The sequence below is a fragment of the Tyto alba genome, unplaced genomic scaffold (assembly GCF_018691265.1).
Source record: "Tyto alba isolate M040663 unplaced genomic scaffold, T.alba_DEE_v4.0 Super-Scaffold_22, whole genome shotgun sequence".
Taxonomy (NCBI): Eukaryota; Metazoa; Chordata; class Aves; order Strigiformes; family Tytonidae; genus Tyto; species Tyto alba.
Window position 1 is genome coordinate 2,711,559 of NW_024881296.1, and position 19,307 is coordinate 2,730,865.

The 19,307-nt window shown below is 37.9% G+C and overlaps 1 protein-coding gene across 3 annotated transcripts; it reads right to left on the bottom strand.

Moving 5' to 3' along the window:
- Window positions 1–4,870: 4,870 nt before the first annotated feature.
- Window positions 4,871–19,303, bottom strand: C1D (C1D nuclear receptor corepressor). 3 transcript variants are annotated; one of them, XM_032993478.2, is made up of 5 exons: window positions 19,212–19,303; window positions 10,093–10,239; window positions 8,687–8,753; window positions 8,156–8,211; window positions 4,871–5,293 (listed from the first exon to the last, which is right to left on the bottom strand). In XM_032993478.2, exons 2-5 carry the CDS (start codon window positions 10,237–10,239, stop codon window positions 5,117–5,119), a joined length of 447 nt encoding a protein of 148 aa, XP_032849369.2. In that variant the 5' UTR covers window positions 19,212–19,303; the 3' UTR covers window positions 4,871–5,116. The 3 variants fall into 3 exon arrangements, with proteins under 3 accessions (XP_032849369.2, XP_032849372.2, XP_032849370.2); XM_032993481.2 differs by lacking the exon at window positions 19,212–19,303 and adding an exon at window positions 18,881–19,005; XM_032993479.2 differs by lacking the exon at window positions 19,212–19,303 and adding an exon at window positions 10,737–12,023.
- Window positions 19,304–19,307: the final 4 nt, after the last annotated feature.

The window sequence follows — 19,307 nt, forward strand, 5'->3', positions numbered from 1 at the left end:
GATATTACAAGTGCATCATATCAGAAAGCAGAAATTGAAGAAAAAATAAACACCCAAACTACTACTAATGCTAAGGATGCTCAGAATGGTCTGCAAAACAAAAGCATTCATGTGGACTTTCTGGAACTCTCTGCAAGAAATATCACTCAAAGCAAATTAGCAAAAAAAATAGAATTACACTGTCACACTCGGAGAACTTCAATGCATTTTTTCCTAGTATGTGTCACATAGGATTCTTAAATTACAAATTGCATTATTTACTTTCTATATTATTTCCCCCAAAATTGCTGTAGCCTAACACTTTTTTTTTAATCACTGGCAAGTAAACTTCTAACTAAGAAATACAGATAGCCTTTTTAAACTAATGCCATGTTTTGGCATCTTTACATCTCAGTTTATGACAAAGGAATAAACTGCCCACATTTGGGATGCAACCAGTTTCAATTATTGTGTCTCTCTAAGTCAGAAACTGTGGCTTTATCAGGCTTACTCTTTTGGAGAAGCAGAACATTTCCACAAAGCGTCATAATAATTTCTCCAATTATACTCTCATTTGCATGTCACTGTTTAGCTGAAGTTAATTTTTTTCAACTTCTGATTTGCATCAGAAATGGCTTGCTATTGTTTCCTTACACATTAACTCTCTATAGCAGCTACAAATTACTAGCCAGCCATGTCTGATGGAAGAAAGAAATGACATTCCAATCAAGTAGTTTGATTTTTTTAAAATTAAAAAAAAAGAAAAAAATGTCACCTATCCCAGCTTGTAGCAATGTAAAAAAGAGGAAAGGTTTTTTTTTTTCTAGGTATAAGGGATCTTTGCAGTTGCTTGCAGTAAAGGAAAATCTGCATGAATTGACTCAAAAGTTCAGTGAGATCTTGCCAAAAGGAACCTTATGCCACAGAATGCGACTTACACCAATAAATATACTTTCACCCACATTTCCAGATTGAAGTTTGCTGTTCATGACTCCTGAAAGCCTTCCCGTGGCTAACAGCTGATAGAAGCCTTAATCCAGGTAAGCTAGGTCTCCTCTTCTGGGGCTTCATCAACCCCTGGGCAAAGTATGTCAATTACTATGGAAACCAGGTTTTTCCTTCACATTTGTAATGGTCCCAGCCCCACAGTTAAAAAGTGAATTTTGGTCTACCCTCTTAAATCCAAGAAAATTCTTAATTCTGAGAGAATTAAGTTTATCATTCCAGATATCTATGTTTTGAGATTTCCAGTGAAACTGCAACATTAATACTTTTTGACATAACTTTATGTTAGTATTGATTTTCAAGGCCAAGAAGAAATACGATGACTTAATAAAACATCCACTTCTGAGGATGCAGTTCGCCGATAATAAAAATACTGAAGGAGTAGAAATGAGCACCCGTGACGTGTTGACTTCCCAACTCATGGCTAGCATTTATAAGGGTGAGAATTTAAGTTCTAGTATGATTCCTCCTTTGTAGCCACAGTAAACTCTGTCAGAGAAAGGTTTTCTAGTAGATCTGCAGAAACTTTACACAGCTAGGAGAAGACCTAGTTTCTCAGGTCTTCTCCCAGCTTCTCATGTCAAGTCCCTACTGTCCTATGACCTCCAAATTTTGACAAGAGCTTCCCAGATACCCCCAAGTGCTGTTTGCTATTTTAATGTCATTATTTAACACTAACACTAGTGGGGCTTAAAATCTTGAGTTGCATTTTGATTTCTCTTCTGAAGTATTTTTTTGGTAAGCTTGGAAAATTCCCCATGCAACCAAATTCTAGTCATAGCCTGCTAACTTCACATACTCTTGCCAACGCCATCACTTTCTTGGTGCAAGGACTAGAAGCAAGAGAAGTTCCAACAACAGGTAACACATTAAAAATGCATCTGTCAAAACACAATCTTTAACAAAATAAAGACTATTTTCACTTTTAACTTAAAAAACCTGAACACAAAACCTTCTAATTTTGACATCATTGATTAGCTCTAGCCAGTTCAACTACATATATATTTCTACCATAACTTAACAAATTTTACATAAAATGTTCTCATTGCCTTAGTTAAAAGCATTTTCAGGAACAGCAATTTTGTCAGTGCTCCTCTTAGCTGGTATGTCTAACTAATATCAATTAATCCGTAATATACTTATAGCAAAATCAAGACAAAGCAGGGAGTGTCATACACTCCTTAACGTTATCTTTAAATATCTTAATACTTTAATCCACTGGTACTAATAACTTACTATTATAATATTAACTCTGCATTACATTGACAGAATTTCTATTTCTGCACCATATTCAGCACATACAGTAATGGGACTAGAAGTGTCCCAAAATTTTTCCTTCTCTTTCAGGCCCTGTAGAACCATTCTACAAACTATGGCTCCTACAGATTTATGCACACAGCCACTGCAATAAATATTCTTCTTGCCAGCCTCCTATTTTGAGGCAGGAAAGTTATTTTTTATTCCAATAGTCAGGTAGATTTTCCACAGGGAGGAACTTTCATGAACAATGTTCAGCCAAGTCATTTCACGTTTGAGATGTCAGTAAAGTTAAATACATATCCTGAAGTCTAGATATTCCAAGAACACTTCAGCGACATAAAAAGCACTTAGAATTCATGATCTTGAATTTCAAACCTCTTTCTAATAGGGCTGTTAGTGAATAACAAGCACATGGTGATGCTTCTTAGTTTGTGGGGCACGTGTCTGCTTTGTTTTTGTCTTAGAAAAGCCACAAAGCCAGGCTGTAAACAGCCACACTGAATGATACAAGCCTTAAAAGTTTACTAAGTTGTATTTGTTACATCTATTTAAACTGCCCTAACACAAATGCTAAATACCTGTATATAATTAATTATACCAGATGGACTTCTACCTCAGTAAGTCTTAGCTAATAGCCTTGCATTATTCTTGTTTAAACATTTACCAATGAAACCTGTGTACTTTACTGGACACTGAATTATGATCCTTTTCAGAAATTATCCTTTTAAAACAAAAGCTATAATTGAAGCTTAAGAGGAAAATCATGTAATGGAAATGTCCTTCAATCCCCTTTTAATTAACAGCACTGTGTAAATACAAGCTAAGCTACTCATTTCCTCAAGACAATGCCTCTCAAAGTATAAGGCATTATCTCACAGAAAAATCTCAATATTAAATTGCTCGGGCTTGTACTACTTCAGACCACTTCTATCCTCTTGTCTTCCCAATTAATTCATAGGACACCTGGCCTTTTTTTCTTTTTTTGAATTGATGTTTTAAGATTAATGTTTTGAACCTCATTCTTTGCACATGCAGACCTCTACATCCACACAAAGTCCAGATGCCTGTTTATAATAGTCTCCAGCTGTCATTTGCAGTATCAGGTTGAAAGGGTTACAAGAGAGGACACACAGACTTCCAAATAAACTCTCTCCAAACCTACTGAGCACACCAAGAGAAGAGCTGCTTCAGAGTATTGCTATCTTCAGTCAAGAACACACTTCGGGTCTTTTGCGTTTTTAACCTTAATTGCACAAAGAAAGTCACTGGAGTCCAACAGCTCTTTCATTTGGCATAACTATGACATTAACCTGTAGAAATAAAGCATTCCCCTTTTAACTTTCAGCTGTAAAATGTTTGTGGGCTTTTGGCATCCACACCCACACGAATGGTCTGAGGCAGCAAAGTTAGGTACCTACATGAACAAGCAAGTTCTCTCATTAATTGGATCGAATAAACTATTTATACAAAGAGTCTATCATAAACAAAAATGTGTAAATTCATACCAGTCACTGAAAAAGTTTCTAGGGATATGCAACAATTATTCAAGTTTAATAAACTCGATAATGTATTGAACGTTTACTTTCAAATATATATTTTTAGACTGTCAATGACAAGAGAACCTTTATTTTAGCACCTAAATCAATTTAGTTCATATTCTGCATTGCATGATGCATTACAACTCTGTAAGGACTGTAACCATCCATTGTACATCATTTAGCCTGCTGGATTCATTTGTTGTTATCATTTAGTCTTTCACACTATTTCCCAACCACATCTGTTGTTGCTACCTAAAATGAACTTTGATGAACTAAATTGTTTATTTTTCCTTTGTAAGTAGTTAGGTTACTGTCAACTGTTAAATAGCTTTTGGCAGATCACTGAGTTTTGCTCTGCAGAGTATTGAAAAATTAACTAGTGAGGTTCTTCTGAAGAAACTAACACACCTCCTCTCCTAAATGACTAAGCTTTACATTTTGAGGAAAACAAATATCTGTAAGACAGAGCAGTAGTTTTTATTGCACCAGAGAATGCCTGCCTTGATGAAGATTTGAGAAACAGCAATGGATGACCACACTCCTACCACCTCAGAGCATACTTCTCACACTTGCAAGTGTCAGCAGTAATGGATGAGCATTGCAGCCAAAATTCCAATCAAGTTCCTGCATGTGCTGTTTCCCAATAGCTGTCCCCAGCCTGCTCCTTTTTTCAGACCCCACAAATTGCCCTTTGGGGATATCTATTTTTTCTATTGACTAGACACAGTGGCTTAGAGTGGAATCCAGGCTGTTTGGTTGCGGCCCTTCAAGCTCCGTTTTCTCAGAGGCAACAGAAGCAAGAGAATATAGCACACATTCAAATTCAGAAGATGAAAAGGAAACAGTTTAACACAGTGAATAAACTTTACAAAATTCTAATACAGCATTTCACAGAATGATGTAATGAGAAAGTAAACGTGACTCTTTTATCAACACTACAGACTGGATAGCATTGTTTGAGACTTTTTAATATTCAAGAGATGAAGGACATATAAAAAAAGTGTCAGCCATTCAGCAGTAAAAAAACCCAGAATTTTTAGGCATTGTGAGAAAAAAACATCACTATATCTATTACCAGCAAGCGTATGTCAGGTCATTATCATTTTAATCATGAAATGTTACTTCTCTCGCATAAAATGGCACTTTCAGATACATATACAGTGCAATCTCCTCAGTGACAAGTGTTCTGGACAAAATACAATCCTGTAAAATTCTTAAATATATCTTAATCAAGATGTTGCTATACAGCACCTCTGTAAGATGCATGCAGTATGCAAAACACATTTTGAAATAAGTTCTAGGTGTCTCTAATTTATATAAGTGGAAACAAAAATTTAGTCCATCTTTCTCTTTTTTCCTTTAGCAGGAGTTTTGGAGGTATGTTCATTTTCAGCATTTGGTTCCCAGAGTGCATTTCTTACAAATCTAGAAGCAGCTCCTTTATCGAGTTTGGATGCCTTTTTCTTATCTGCTATTTCTTTGACCTTGTTCATGTACATTCTTATTCTCTCCTGGGAGGGGAAAACAAACAAACAAACAAAAGTATATTTCACATCCTTCTCCCAGTATTGCTTTCAAAATAAAATCAATGAGTAGAAGCTCTCCACACTGGACATTTCTGTAACTACAATACCTAAAAAATAGCGTAATTTAAATACATGTAGCAGGCTCTTTTCAAACTTGAGGCTTCCCCTTTAGCAGAATTTCCATCACAGATACCTACCATACTAATATCTGCATGACATCTGCTGTCATAGGAATACGAAGTCCTACAGAGATGAAGACGGCATGTAATTTACAGTGAGCTGAAATTGCTCTTGCAAGCAAAGTTACAAAACAAAATACTGAACTAAATTTGGAGTTTGGCCTACATAAAGATGGCAAAATAATATTTAGATATTTGACATACTTATAGATGAATTATACTGCCTGTTTAAAAAAAAAAAAAATCAGCATGTCCACGCAAAGCCAAAAAGCATCTCACACGAAATCAAAGATGTTACAAGCATTACACATGCAACTACACAGAAGTCTGGTGGTTAAGATCCTGAAATGGTCAAGGGGGCTTATCAGTGAGCCTATTTAAGGCAGTCTGATGAATTTCCAGCTGTACTAGAAGCTCCTTTTATGACCATAAATAACAAAAAAAAAGCCTGTTTCCACTGCCATTCCATAAAGCAAGGGCTACCTTCTTGCCATCTGAGCCCACCATTGTCATTTGGTGTGTAAGGGGTTTTTTTGAACAAATCATGGCTAGGATTCAGCCCCATATAAGTATACCCTTCCAACTTAACAGTCTCCTTTATGTGCCTACTCATCCTCATCTACTTCTGCAAACAATAAATAAAATTATTTTGAGAGGGTAACTAAACCCCTCTAAGATGGGAATCACCCTCTGTTAAGTGCCTGCTTCTCTTCACTGACTAGAGAGGACACAATAATTCTATAAAATACATAAAAGTTTAGTTGATAGATTTCATGTCTACATATTTAGCCTAATATGGTCTTCAACCCTAGGGCCTGGAGGTGTTACTGCAATACAAACAACAGAAGCAAATATATACACACACACGTATATATAGCACTCTACCCGATACTGAATTATAAATGTGGATTAACAGAACATTTATGGATACTGCTAACTAATAAATGTTGGTATTATGTAACCCACATGTTTCTCACACAGCCATTGACAGCTCTTTGAATCTGGAACAAAAAATACAAGACTACACTACAGAAGTGCTTTTTAATCCTTCAGTGACCATTAAAAGCAACTGACTTGTCAAAAAGTTGGCCACTTTTTCTCTATCAAAAACGTAGCTTTAAAGAGGAGAGCCTTACAGGGTCTGAAATCATGATAGACTGTAATATTACTTTGGTGACTGAGATGGCTAATGAGAACAGATGGCAAACCTACATGTACCAACATGGGAAAAAGGAGCTGACAAATGTCAACGTGACAAAAGAAATGAACTCTGATAGCTTGAATGTGAGCTTTATTAATACAGTTTGAATTCCCCTGTATTCCCTCTATGTACACAAGGAGAGCAATTCTAAAAACAAAACAATCATGACAGAACAGGTTTTTTTTTTTAATTCCCTTTCCACATGAATAAGAACATCACAATGCTCTTGGAAGGAAGGAATGTGCATTCATTCACCTTGATACTTGGAAAAGAGAACTGCATCAGAATCTAGGATATTCACTCATTCTTCAGAGTTAAAACGACTGGCAATTGTGAAGTAAAATACCAGCATAAAATATCCACAGCAGAAGAGGTAAAATTTATTTTTTAGTATTGCTAAATTAACACAATATTCAAACACTATATAATATAGGAGGAACAAGAAACTGGCTGAAAGCCCATGAAATATTAACTGATCCATTTTTTATCATGATACAGTCTAGACTAGTGAAAACCTCACAAAATTAAAAATAGAAGTATTCTTGTTATTCAGGCTAGCTTTCCACATTTTTCAGTTCTATCTTCCATTCTACTGGTTACGTAAGGATTACACTTAAGCTAAGTATTTTACGATTGCCCAGATTTAATATTTTCATTTATACAGGAATTAAAATGGGTAGCTGTAAGTTTTGATTTCTATTTTTTCTTCAGGCTAAACGATTTGATTTTTTAAGTCAGCAAAATTTCCAAGATAGCCAGCCTTCTATACTGTAGTCATGCATCTAAATGGAATATAAAGACAAACCTAAAAGATTTATTATAGGTTGTAAATATGTCACTAATGCAGAATTACTGGACAATACACATACAAGTGGTGCCAAAAAAGCTTTTAGCTTTGTTGCTGAACTGGATTCTTTACTGCTGAGAAAATGAATTAATGGAGGACTTGGAAGGGGGAGGAGGGCTCTTTCCCGTCTTTGCTAGTAAATCAACTACACTATACTTTTAGAGTCATACAAAAGTAAGAAAAGGCAGCCTCAGAGATTAACATGATTCCAAGTATTTATAAGAAAAAAAATGCCATACTGGAAGTTATAAATTATTATCAGACATGTAACATTTTTCCATTTAACAGATACAAGTGAAAAGCTGCTCTGTTCAGAATCCAGTTCTTAAAGGTGAAGAAAAGATATGATGACACCATTCATCTTCTTGTTCTTTTCTAATTTCAGCAGACTCTACAACTTTGCTTTAAGCAGTACTGTTTGGAAGTAAAAGTATAACTTTCTTGATTTAGGAAGCCCATCAAGACATATGAACAGTTATATAACACTGTGTAGCATATGTGTGCTATTATGGCAACATATCAATTTTAAATGTAGATACAGACATTTTTTTTTACTTCTGTATGAGTTCATTGTCCAGGGCAAGTAAGATATTGCAGTGCATGCAGTGTAAGAATCTTACCAGTTCTTGTTTCACTGGATGTTCCTTTGGATTGATTCCCTGAGTAGCCAAGTACACTACAAGAAAAAAATACGTTTTTTTTGAAACTGAAGGCTGTCATGACTGAGGACCCAATCAGTAAGTCACATAGGAAAACTGTAGCTTCGACATGAAACCATTAATAAGAATTGGAGTTAGCTGTGTTGCTAAGTATCTGACAAACTATTGTCATCAAATACTACAGCTAAAAAAAGAAAAAAAAATCTAAATGGTTAAACTTTCTGTCCTTAAAAGGACGGAACAGGTTGCCACGAAAAAAACCAGAAAGAAACATCCTCATGCATGTATAAAGTCAGCTTTTGTAAATATCAATTTTTGATTTGGAGTTTCAACATAATTTACCCTGCAGATGGCAATAATTTTGGTTCTCAAGGTAATTACAAGTTTCTAATTATTTGGCTATAAAATATGACTATTTTATGTTTGAGGGTCTCTAGTAGGTGTTCAAATGGCAATCATAAATAGTACTTTTTCATCCTACCACATACTTACCCCAGAACATTGAATTTAATGTGTACACCGAAACCAAATCCAGCTTTGCTTGCTCAAGAGGCTCTAACTAGAATGAAAAAAAAAGCACATTTGCACGTTTTTAAGCAAGATGAGCAGATTTCAGCAATATGCACATTTTATAATTGTGAATATATTCATAAAAAAATACATACTGAATAAGCACACTTTTGTACCACAAGTGCACTAAGCCCATGTCTATGCCTTTTTCCATGCCACCACAGACAGAACCATCCCCTCCTCTGCAAATATTCACATAATTTTCCCAGTCCAATGTTAAATGCCACAGTCCCATACAGCCAAAAGCACAAAAACCTCTTGGCATGTAGCTCCTAGACTACTGTTCCTATAGTCAGAAATAAGTCCCTATTCTTCCACAGAAACGTAATTCAAAATAGCTATTGCTATCAATGGAAGAAAAAAAAAGAAGCCTTAAGATTGCTGAAGCTCAAATGTGAATATAGTATGCTACAATCACTGAACTGCACTACACATGGTAGACTCCGTGTTCAACGCATGCTGGAATACTTAGGGCTGTAAAGCAAAGGAAGAATAAAGGTAATGAGGTTTTTTTTTTCCTTGACTGTCAAAGTCAATTTATTATTTCAGTCCTATAGGATTTCCAGAAACTCTGATAACATCATTGTACAGCTCACTAGTTCTAACATGGATACTGTCAAAAGATCAGTGTTGTCAAGACCGTTTTCTTCATAATTTGTGTTAGAAATCCTCAGAGGATAAAGAAGTTCCCCCATGTGCTGGCTTTTTCTTGCCCTACAGAAAGAAATTACATTAGCCTTTAAATGTTAAAAGATACAGAGGCTCGTATGAAGTCTTCAGGCAGTACCTTGCTCTATCTTTGTGCCCTGATAAAAAACCCACATTTTACAGACCTATGCTTGTAACACAGCTGGAGGAGACAGCTCTGTTTTTCAAGCACCAGGTTCTGCAGGTCTAGACTTCTAGAATCAGATCAGTTCTCACTGCTCTCAATTCACCTTTAGATCCTTCTGGTTATACTAAGTTTCATTACATTTGTTGAGAAAAGGTCTCAGACAAAAATGTGAATGACCTCTCCATTATGAAAGAGCACTCAGCATGCACTTTAAGGAAGGTCAGGAATAAGCTAGAATGTCCCCCACCTGAATGACTCACTGGTAAGATCATCACTTTTCAGCTTAGAGGAACATGTATTTCATTGTTTAGTTTGTAAGGCTGTCTGGATACCTTAGAAATATAAGAATTTCAAATATTAGGTATCAGTGGTAAGAAGTGTCATATTTGTTATTTCTCTGTGCGCTGATTAGCCTAACAGACCCTTTTATTTCAGTTCAGGTTCCCAGGTATTCTTGTATTTATAACAAAAAGGCTGTGAAAAGGAAGGTTACCTTTTGGAGCAGCTCACTCCTGGAAATTGCCATCATTGTCTTCAGCATCTCATCTACAGAACCAAGAGATTTTTCAAATGCTGCAAGATAATCATGAATTTCAGTGGGGTAGTCTTCCGTATTAATATTATCTTCTGACATTTCCATCTGGAAAGAGGAAACAAAACTAGTAAAACATTTCCTTAAGTCCCTACAGAGTCAAGACTGTAATTTACAATACAAAGCATTAGCATTCATTAAACATTATAAGAAATGCCTACTTCTGAAGAGTTCTAGCAGGTCATGTCAATAGTGACACAGTTAAAGGTCCTATAATTTCAGGGATATCTCCTAACCTCTTTACAAAATGGCATGAAGGAGCATTACAAATTACATGACTGTAGTACCTGTTCTTGTAACAGTCCCAAACCAGTATTTAGCTTTTATGGTCTGTGATAAAAAGAAATTATTTGCTTGTTTAAAAGAAGTGCTCTATAAATCACAGTATATAAAGAGCTACACCAAGCAACAGGCAGGACACTAACAAAAACAAAAGCAAACAAAACAAAACAAAACAAAAAAACAAAACAAAACAAACAAAAAACAAAACAAACCACCACCAGGGATATGGCTTCAGCCTGTCTTGGGAACAGACATTACTTCACCTTTAAAGCAGTTATGCAGCACTGGTTACGTCAGGGTCAGTTACATCTTCCAATGCTAAATTCAGGAGTTAGTCCAAGAAATTCTTCTTGTGAACCCCGTATGCAGCTTTCTGAATTCTCTACGCGGTATTATAATCTGTGATATAACTCTACCAGTAACAAAGCTGAGTTGATTTGGGGATTTCAGAATACTCTGGAAATCTTGTAGACACATCTATGCACAGCAACTGTGAGATAATCAAAGATCTGAAAAATCCCAAAGCAGCCCCTTTTCTAACCCCAGCATTCATGGTAACATGGCACGGCTACTGCCAAGCCATCTGGCTGCTGGCTCAGAATCGGTATCTCTAATTCTTCTCAAATCATAAATAACATATTATTTTGGGGAGTTAATGTTACTTAAAGCTATGTTATTTTCTACAACTTCTACCGACTGAGCAACAACTCTTGTAAACGTCATAAAGAAAGAAGAAATACATGTTTTTCCTGTCCATTTGGTGAGCTGCATCAAGAACAGCGGGAGCACCTGGATCACTGCAGTCCTTCCTACTTAGGATCAGTGTGATAATCCCACTACCCAGCCACTGAGTACAGAGGGTGGGAACACCAATTGGAGAAACTGCACTTTATCTATGAACACCAAGCCACACAGCCAGTGCAAACAGCAAGGAAATAGCAAACAGCTTTCACATCACTGGAGTTTGTTTTAGATAAGTATTTGATCTTTCCCTTTTCCTGGCAAGAGCGTGGTATGTGTGAGAGACGTTTCTTTTTATTTATATTGTCTCCTGGAGGTCAAACAGGAAGAAGACTGGTAGGAAAAACTGTGGAGCTACTCAAGCTTGTCTGCAACTCCAGTTTTAACCACACCAGCACGATTCCAGAAATATGATCAGCCAGTTAACAAGCCCAGTTGCACTGCTGTTGTTTGCATAGTTTAGAGTTATAATCCTATTCAGCTGCATGCCTTTTTGCCCTGGTCAGACCTGGTTTTCAGATTGAGTACAGAATCACAATGCTAACCATGATATGTTGAAGGTCCCCTCCCTACCCCAGCACACAACTCACACATGTAAATTCTGTTTCAGTCAGGCCTAAGCAAAAATTTGAGCTGGACCTCAAAGATGCTGCCCACAGAAAGTCAAAATACCAATACAATTATTTCTGCCATTTATGATAGTGTATTGTTTGGGTTTCATTGCATCATGACCGCCTGCAATATAACCACTGTTCTTAGGTTGATTAAAAGAGCCCAGAAAAAATGTTTGTTGTTAACTTTTAGTCATATAATACATCATAAAAAATACTCAAAGCTACAGAAGAAACTAGATTTTCCCAGCTCTTAATACAAATAAGCTCGGTTAGAGTGTCTGTCAATACACATTTACTATACTTACAGACACTGGGAGAGAGGTGTAATTCAATCCAAAAATCATTTACAGACCTTACTATCACTACAATACTTAATCTACTATAGTCTTAATTTGATGGTCAGACACGAACACAGTAATAAATTCCAACTTTTCTCTCTGTCTTTATCAGGGCATCCAGCACCAGAAACTGCAGGAATAAAAACTCCACCAACAAAAACCTGTAGCAGCAATGTGTTATCAATCAAAACGAGCTCAAGCTATTTTACAGCGTTGCAAGGATAAGCAGTCACTAGAGCATATATGCTTTCCAATATCCCAAGGTGAACCTAAAGAATGAGACAGAGAAAGAACAGGAAGACAGAAGGAAGGACAACAGATAAAGTCCAAAATATGTTTTTCTGTGATTGCTATCTCACGAACCAGAAAGAATTAAGTTTGCCATCGTTATCACATTTACTGTCAATTAGCGAGGAAAGCGGGAAAAAAAAAATGCATCAGCCTTCAGTGGAACAAGGCTGCACATTAACCCATGTACAGTACCCTTCACTGATAAATCCACTCCTTCTGCCCAGGGAGGGGGAAGAATTTGTTGAACTTGTGTTTTCTGTTCATTCCAACAGGAACTAGCAAATTCCTACTTCTGCTGTGTAGGGACCTCTCTTTTCATTAGACTGTTGTTTCAGCATTACTAATTTCTAAGCAGGATATGTTACAGTGTTGGCACATGCCAACAATAAGGCAGCAGTGAACAGCCTAAAATAGTTTTGGTAATATTAAATCAACAAGAGCAAACTTACATTACATTAGAAAATGCGTACACCAAAAACTGCCCAGAATTGTTTCTGCCAGTCAACACCCAGACTGCACAGTCACACCTGCAGAATGACAAAGCCAAGGATGGGAGGAACTACGACCACATCAGTGATTCCCTAAACGTACCTAAAGGCTACACTGCCCTCAATAGTTATGTTTCAGATATTAAACCACAAACAGAACTTTCCTCAAAGTTTTACAAGTGTTTCTCTCTGTATTTTGAACAAGTTGATGCTTACTACACAAGCATTCCCTGTTGAATTTGCTGACTTTCAACTGAATTTTATTTGGCACTGAGATCCTGCTTAAAAAAATTAAGGTCAATACAAATGCTGGGTAAGCATGTGAATAATAGGGAAGTCTAAGGGATATAAGGATAAGACAGCATTTTCATTATCAAGTAATAACACTTATGATGCAGAACACATAATCTGTGGTTGTGATAATACTTCGTAAGATCTTTAATTTTGAAAATGCAAAGGAAAGTTCACAACCCATAAACATAAAATAGAAAAGGCCTACTTTGATTAAGGACACTGAGGCAAACAAATAGTGATGAAAAATGCAGTATGACTTCATAACATCAATCTACCAGAAACAATTTTCCATTTTAACCCTAAGCTCAAAAACTGCTGTGTACTTTTTTGGGAAAACAGCATAAGAGGTTTGAAGAAGAAGAGGACTTTAAATCACAAAAGTAGAACATTTTCAGGAGAAAACTTATTCATTGCTTTTAAGTCTGATCAAGAACTGTCTTCTAGAATGAGTTTCCACAGGTGTAAGATTTCTGAAAAATTTGGAATAAATTCCCATTTATTCAGAAACATGACTACATTAATGTAAACTTCTGCTTAAAAAACAAGCAACACCTTGTTTTTCACTCCAGTCAACATAGTATAAACCAGAGCAAGTAATACATTCAACCTGCAAAAAGAGAACAGAGGAAAATATTGGACATTATGAACCACAGAGAAGACACGAATATGAAAATGAGAAAGCAAGAGAAAATATGCAATCTTCTGCAGACTGTATAAAAAAGACTAAACTGGTGACAATCAGATGTAGTTTGCCATAGTGCTAATGTGGCTAATGATCAAGGATCCAACTGAGTTAAATGCTGTGTTAAGGAAGTTTAAATAAAACCAAAGTACGGATGATTATGCACAATACAACTAGCAAAACTGTCCATCTTCACATTTATCTTTCAGGAGAATGAACAGAAGAATTTGGCAGACTTCTTTCAAGAAAAGCACATCCATGACTGGCATACAAAAGGTAAGAAAAGGAAAAAAGGAAACTGCAGACAGTTTGCAGGTGGCTTTTATGAATAATCTTTGAATACATCTGGTGCTTTAACATAAGCCTTAGAAAGTAATTGCCAGCTGTCTTAAAAAGCAAAACCAAACTTCCCTTCCTGCCCCGCCCCCAGCAAAACTATCTGTCATGCTGAAAGACATAAACTCTAAGCCCTTGGTACCTCTGTGAGAGGTTTTGCTGCAGATGCATCGTGAAAGCAATGCAAGCTACATGCATATATCCACATGGCAATAGGAGACCCCAAAAGACAGAATTAAAAACTGCTCGGTGTTAGTGTCATGCACATGGTTTTCAACTGGAATTAAAACTGCAAGTTCAGGATAAAGATGCTGTATTTTAAATATTCTGTAACATACAAACAAAAGGTGAAAGTAATTTAGCATCCTTCATTCTGCCTGATACTGCAACTCACTTGATACTTCATGTTAATTCTTACCTAATTCCTAAGCACTAGAAGGCTTTGTCTTCATACTGATCTTAGATCTTTTATTTTTTCAGATTATTCATCTAACAAAAACCAGGTTAGACTTCCCTTCTTTGCATGGATATTTACAGATTATACAAAGAAAACCAAAACAAACCCAAACCCTTCTGGTTAGGGCATATAAAAATGCTCTCAAATTCAAAACAAATGCATTAGCAACATCAGTATGACAAACCATCTGTCAGCTCCTAAAAACTAACACTGTCCTCCCTCTCATGAGTTCTGACTCACAACATGCAGTGAACGTGGCTGATGTGCAAGTGCAGCAGAGATGTCCTTTCTGCTCTAATGCTGTAGTCCACTGCTGTGGCTACAGGACAACAAAGCAACAAGGAACAAGCACCTTTAAATTTAAAGCTACCAGAGATCATGACTAAGGTTTTTGATCACAAACCTCTACTGGGCAGGGAAATCCACTTTTCCATATTTGCAAAGCTCTCAGGCTTTTCCATGTTTGCAAAGGCTCTAATCTGTGACAGACACTCCTCAGCATTATTGCTGCATAATAAATAATTAGTTGCCCACTAGTCATCACTGTGTCCACAGATCTGTTTTGCTACTAATGCCTTTCAAACCAGCCTGGGGCAGCTGGAGAGCACATCTAGTACAATTAGTCAGCGTGCTCTTGCAACGCCAACTCACAGTCTTGTTTGCAAGAAAGATTTCCATTGCAGGAGTAATTAAGCCTACCATGAAATACCAAGTATGCGCCAACAGGCTTATCTTGATCCCCTTAAAAATATCCCAACTCAAGCCATGGTAGTTACCCAATGCGCAATTTGCACTATATTACAAATGGGCAACAGCCAAGCAATCATATTAAACCTGCTTGCAAAGCTAGGCGCCAGTCAGCATCATGACATGCACAAAAGAACCATACAAAACAGCTCACAGCCATCAGGCTCTTGCTGATGCCACTGAGATAAAGTTTCTTGAGGCCGAGAAGATTTGCAAAGTTTATTCTGATCGCTCTTAAACAAAGATTAAAATTTAAAGGGAGGGAATGATATTTTTGAGGCTCACTTACACTTCAGCCGATGGTGGGTATCACATGAGAAAACAGATATCTCAGCTTGGCTTGAACAACACATATTCACTCCAGCCCCATCTATATCCACACTAACCAACTTTGCTATAAACCTTCAACTTGATCTGCATGATTCATAAAACATTTTTATTCTCTGTAATCAGCTGTCCTAGATTCCACATCTCTGATGATATAGCCATTTCCTCTTCTGAACAAATCCAATATACCCTGGCTCTTGTTCAGCAACAACCGGTCAGTAAGTACAACAAAACCAGCTTTCTTTAGGTATGTCCAGAACACTTCCTAGTGAGAGGTTTTCATAAAAGCTCTCACACTCAGACTATGCTACCACAGCTCAGTGGGACTTTAAAGTGATGTTAAATCCGTATGTCTAAACTGGTCTTTAAAACATATACTTTTCATTGCACTGAACCCAGCAAAAACTTCTGGTACAGCAAAATACTGTCTTCTTCCACAAAGCAGCTTACACACAGTGAGTTTTTGTTTGTGACAGCAATGAATGCTGAACACTTCTGTCCTGCCAAATTTGCAAAGAACAGGAAATAACCTTCCTCCAGTCTATAGCTCCTGTATGCTCTAAACCATGGAGTTTACAAACTCTTCTAAAATTCGCTGCCACTCTCCACTGGTACCAGCACCATGAATATCCAGAATTAAAGCCAATAAGTTTTTTTATCCTTTTAAACTGCTGATCTCCTTTGTTTTCTTTAGCCACTAGTTCCACAATGTGTGAAAAAGTACTTCCTTCTATCAGAATTCAATTGCCTGTATTTACTCCTCATCCAGTACCTTTCTCTACTGTTTAGAACTGCAACCCCAATCTATTTTTGGCTGTTCATTATTTGACTGTGCTAACAAGAATATGCTCAACTACTAGAACCATATTTACTATTTTTTTTGGTTGAATATAATGTAGCAACTGTGGGATGTTGTGTTCTAAGTATCAATCTTACTGATGCAGGAGAAAAATGGGGAAAATCTTTTCTACCTATCCCCTGAATTGAATTTAAGAGCTGATAATCTGATGAAAAGGAGACCAACCAACATCAGCAAAGAAAAGGGATGTGCAAAAATCACAGAAGTGAGGGAGTAATAGGAAAAACTCATTTGGGGACATGGAGTTTTCATAGGGACTGAAGTAGATGAAAATAAAACACTGTAGGATGGAGAACAGTGATGCACTTTGGCCTGGCACAGGAAGAAAGAGCATGGCAGTAACCACAGCCGGACATGGAAGGGAGAACAAAGAACCAGGGGAATAGAACCCAAGGAATTTCCTAGCAAAGACAAAAAGAGCTTATACAGAAGAGCACACATAGGGAACACTGCCTGTGTGAAGAGGTGACTAAATGTGGTGTGTATCCTGAGGCCCAGCAGAATGCCTCACAGCAAGGCTGCATGAAGAAAAAGCAAATAGTTACAGTGAACAGAGAGGTCAGACAAACGTAATAAAGTCTGCAACCTTAAAGCTTTCACAGTCAGTTATCACATCCACTTGGCATCATCTCTAAAGTGAACAATATCAAGCTTCACTCTCATTATTACCCCTCAGTCAGTCACCTCTGTTTCTTCTTTCTGTGCTGCCTTTTCCAATTCTGGTTCTGAAACATCTACCCGGAGGCGTGGTGACCACAGGTACCACGAGGTACCATTCCAGTGCACTGTTTATTTATTTACAGGAACTGATGGTTTCCTCAGTTCACCATTCCATTCCCTACACATCCTACAATTTTGTACTGCTGTCATTAAAAAACAAACAACCTTTACTAAATGTGAGCAGTTCATATGAAAAGCAGACCAACTGCACCCAGATAAAGGATTGATTTGAAAAATCTTAAACCACTTCAAAGAAAAATGGAGTTGTCAGAACAATCTGTGTGACTTCTGCACTGCGTTTCTGATAGGAAGCCCAAAAATTCTAACAATCACTTTCAAGTTTCTCACATTCCAGGGTACAGTCTTGTGTTAAGAGCTTTCCGCATTCTTTAGCATGGGTCATACCGCCACAGGATTAGCAATATACAAGTATTTTAGACTGAAAGTGTTCTTTTATATTTTTGAAACCAAGAAACATGACAGACACCTTTCAATTTTATTTTACAATCAAGTCTTTCATTTTTGTCTCAAAAATGGGGCCTTTTAATTAGCATAATCCAGAGTTTAATTTGCAAATCGAAGTCCCTTCTAAATTGCTAGCAACAACTATGCTTGCAGTCAGAAAGCTGTGACATAGCATAAGGAAGAAGACATCTTCACCTTTGCAGCAACATGAGAGACCTGTAGCGAGATCTGTTATATTACAAAGTACTTGACCTTAGTAATTTTAATTATCACCTGCCTTTCTGTTAAGGGAAAGAGTGCTGCTGAACTATCTTAACCATGGCCTGTGCATGCAAACTATATATTCTCTTTGAAAAAACACCCTCCTCTTACAATAATTACCCAGTTCTCAAGGCTACTCGAGTTGGAACACTATTTTACTGACTTTTAATAATAACATAGCCGTTTATTGCCTGCAGTACAGCCTTCCTAGGTGCAACCATCCTCATGGCATGATGCCAGCTGAAAAGGCTACAGTCCCTATTCTCTTATTCATGGGTAACTAAACAAGTCATACATTAAACTGTGTTTACGCAAACATGATCAGCCCTGCACACAACTTGACCCCCAGTTCTGGGAGGCTATGGAGGAGTGTCCAGGCATTTCGGGCAGTGGTAACAGAACAACTTGGACTGTTCAGTACGGACTTACAGCTCCCCTAAGAAGCCAAGTTTAGCTCCTGGGTTCCTCAATTCCATGCAGACCAGGTGAAGTAGATACGCATGCAAGCCGCGGCCTTCCCAAGTTTATACCCAAAACCCCCTATCCTAACACCTCTTTGTGAAAGATTAAACACTTCAGAGACACGGTAAAATGGGATTTTAGCATCCGACCCGACTTCCCGAATGTGTATGGTGGTAACAGTTCCTCAGGGAGCTGGATGTACCCTGACGTGCCCGCACACCACCGTGGTTTCACGTTAAGCCTTTTTTACCACTCTGCGTCTCTTCTCCACTAGACCCGCGAGGCCGAGAACAGCCACCAAAGACCTCCACTCCCGACAACGCACCTCCCTCTTTTTCAAGCGCCTCAGAGAAAAAAAAAACAAAACAAAACAAAAAAAAAACCAAACCCAAGCCCCAGGAAGAGATGTGAACGCCTTCCCAATTCCCAGGCCGGCGGCGCGGCCCACGAGCCGTACCACCCGCCGGCGGGGAAGCGGGGAGAGCGGGCAGGCCCATCTCGGGGGGGGGGGGGGGGGGGGGGGGTACGATGACACACACGACACGACACGACACGACACGACACGACACGACACGACACGACACGACACGACACGACCACGCAGCCCCACGCACGGGATGAGGACAAAGAAAAAGGCGGGAGGAGCCGCCTCTTACCTCCGCGACAGGCGGCCTAGCCCCGAGCTCCCGCCCCCCACCCGCCACTCCCTCACGGCGCGCTGCGGTGACGTCAGCGCCAGGGCCCTTAGGGCG

Bases quoted from the DNA above. Each gene is read 5' to 3' on its own strand.
- C1D (XM_032993478.2), bottom strand. From the start codon at position 10,239: ATGGAAATGTCAGAAGATAATATTAATACGGAAGACTACCCCACTGAA. The intron at 8,212-8,686 runs GTAAGTATGTGG...TTTTTCTTGTAG, and splicing joins ATTAAATTCAATGTTCTGGG to TGTACTTGGCTACTCAGGGA. The intron at 5,294-8,155 runs GTAAGATTCTTA...TTCCCCTCCCAG, and splicing joins ATCCAGTGAAACAAGAACTG to GAGAGAATAAGAATGTACAT.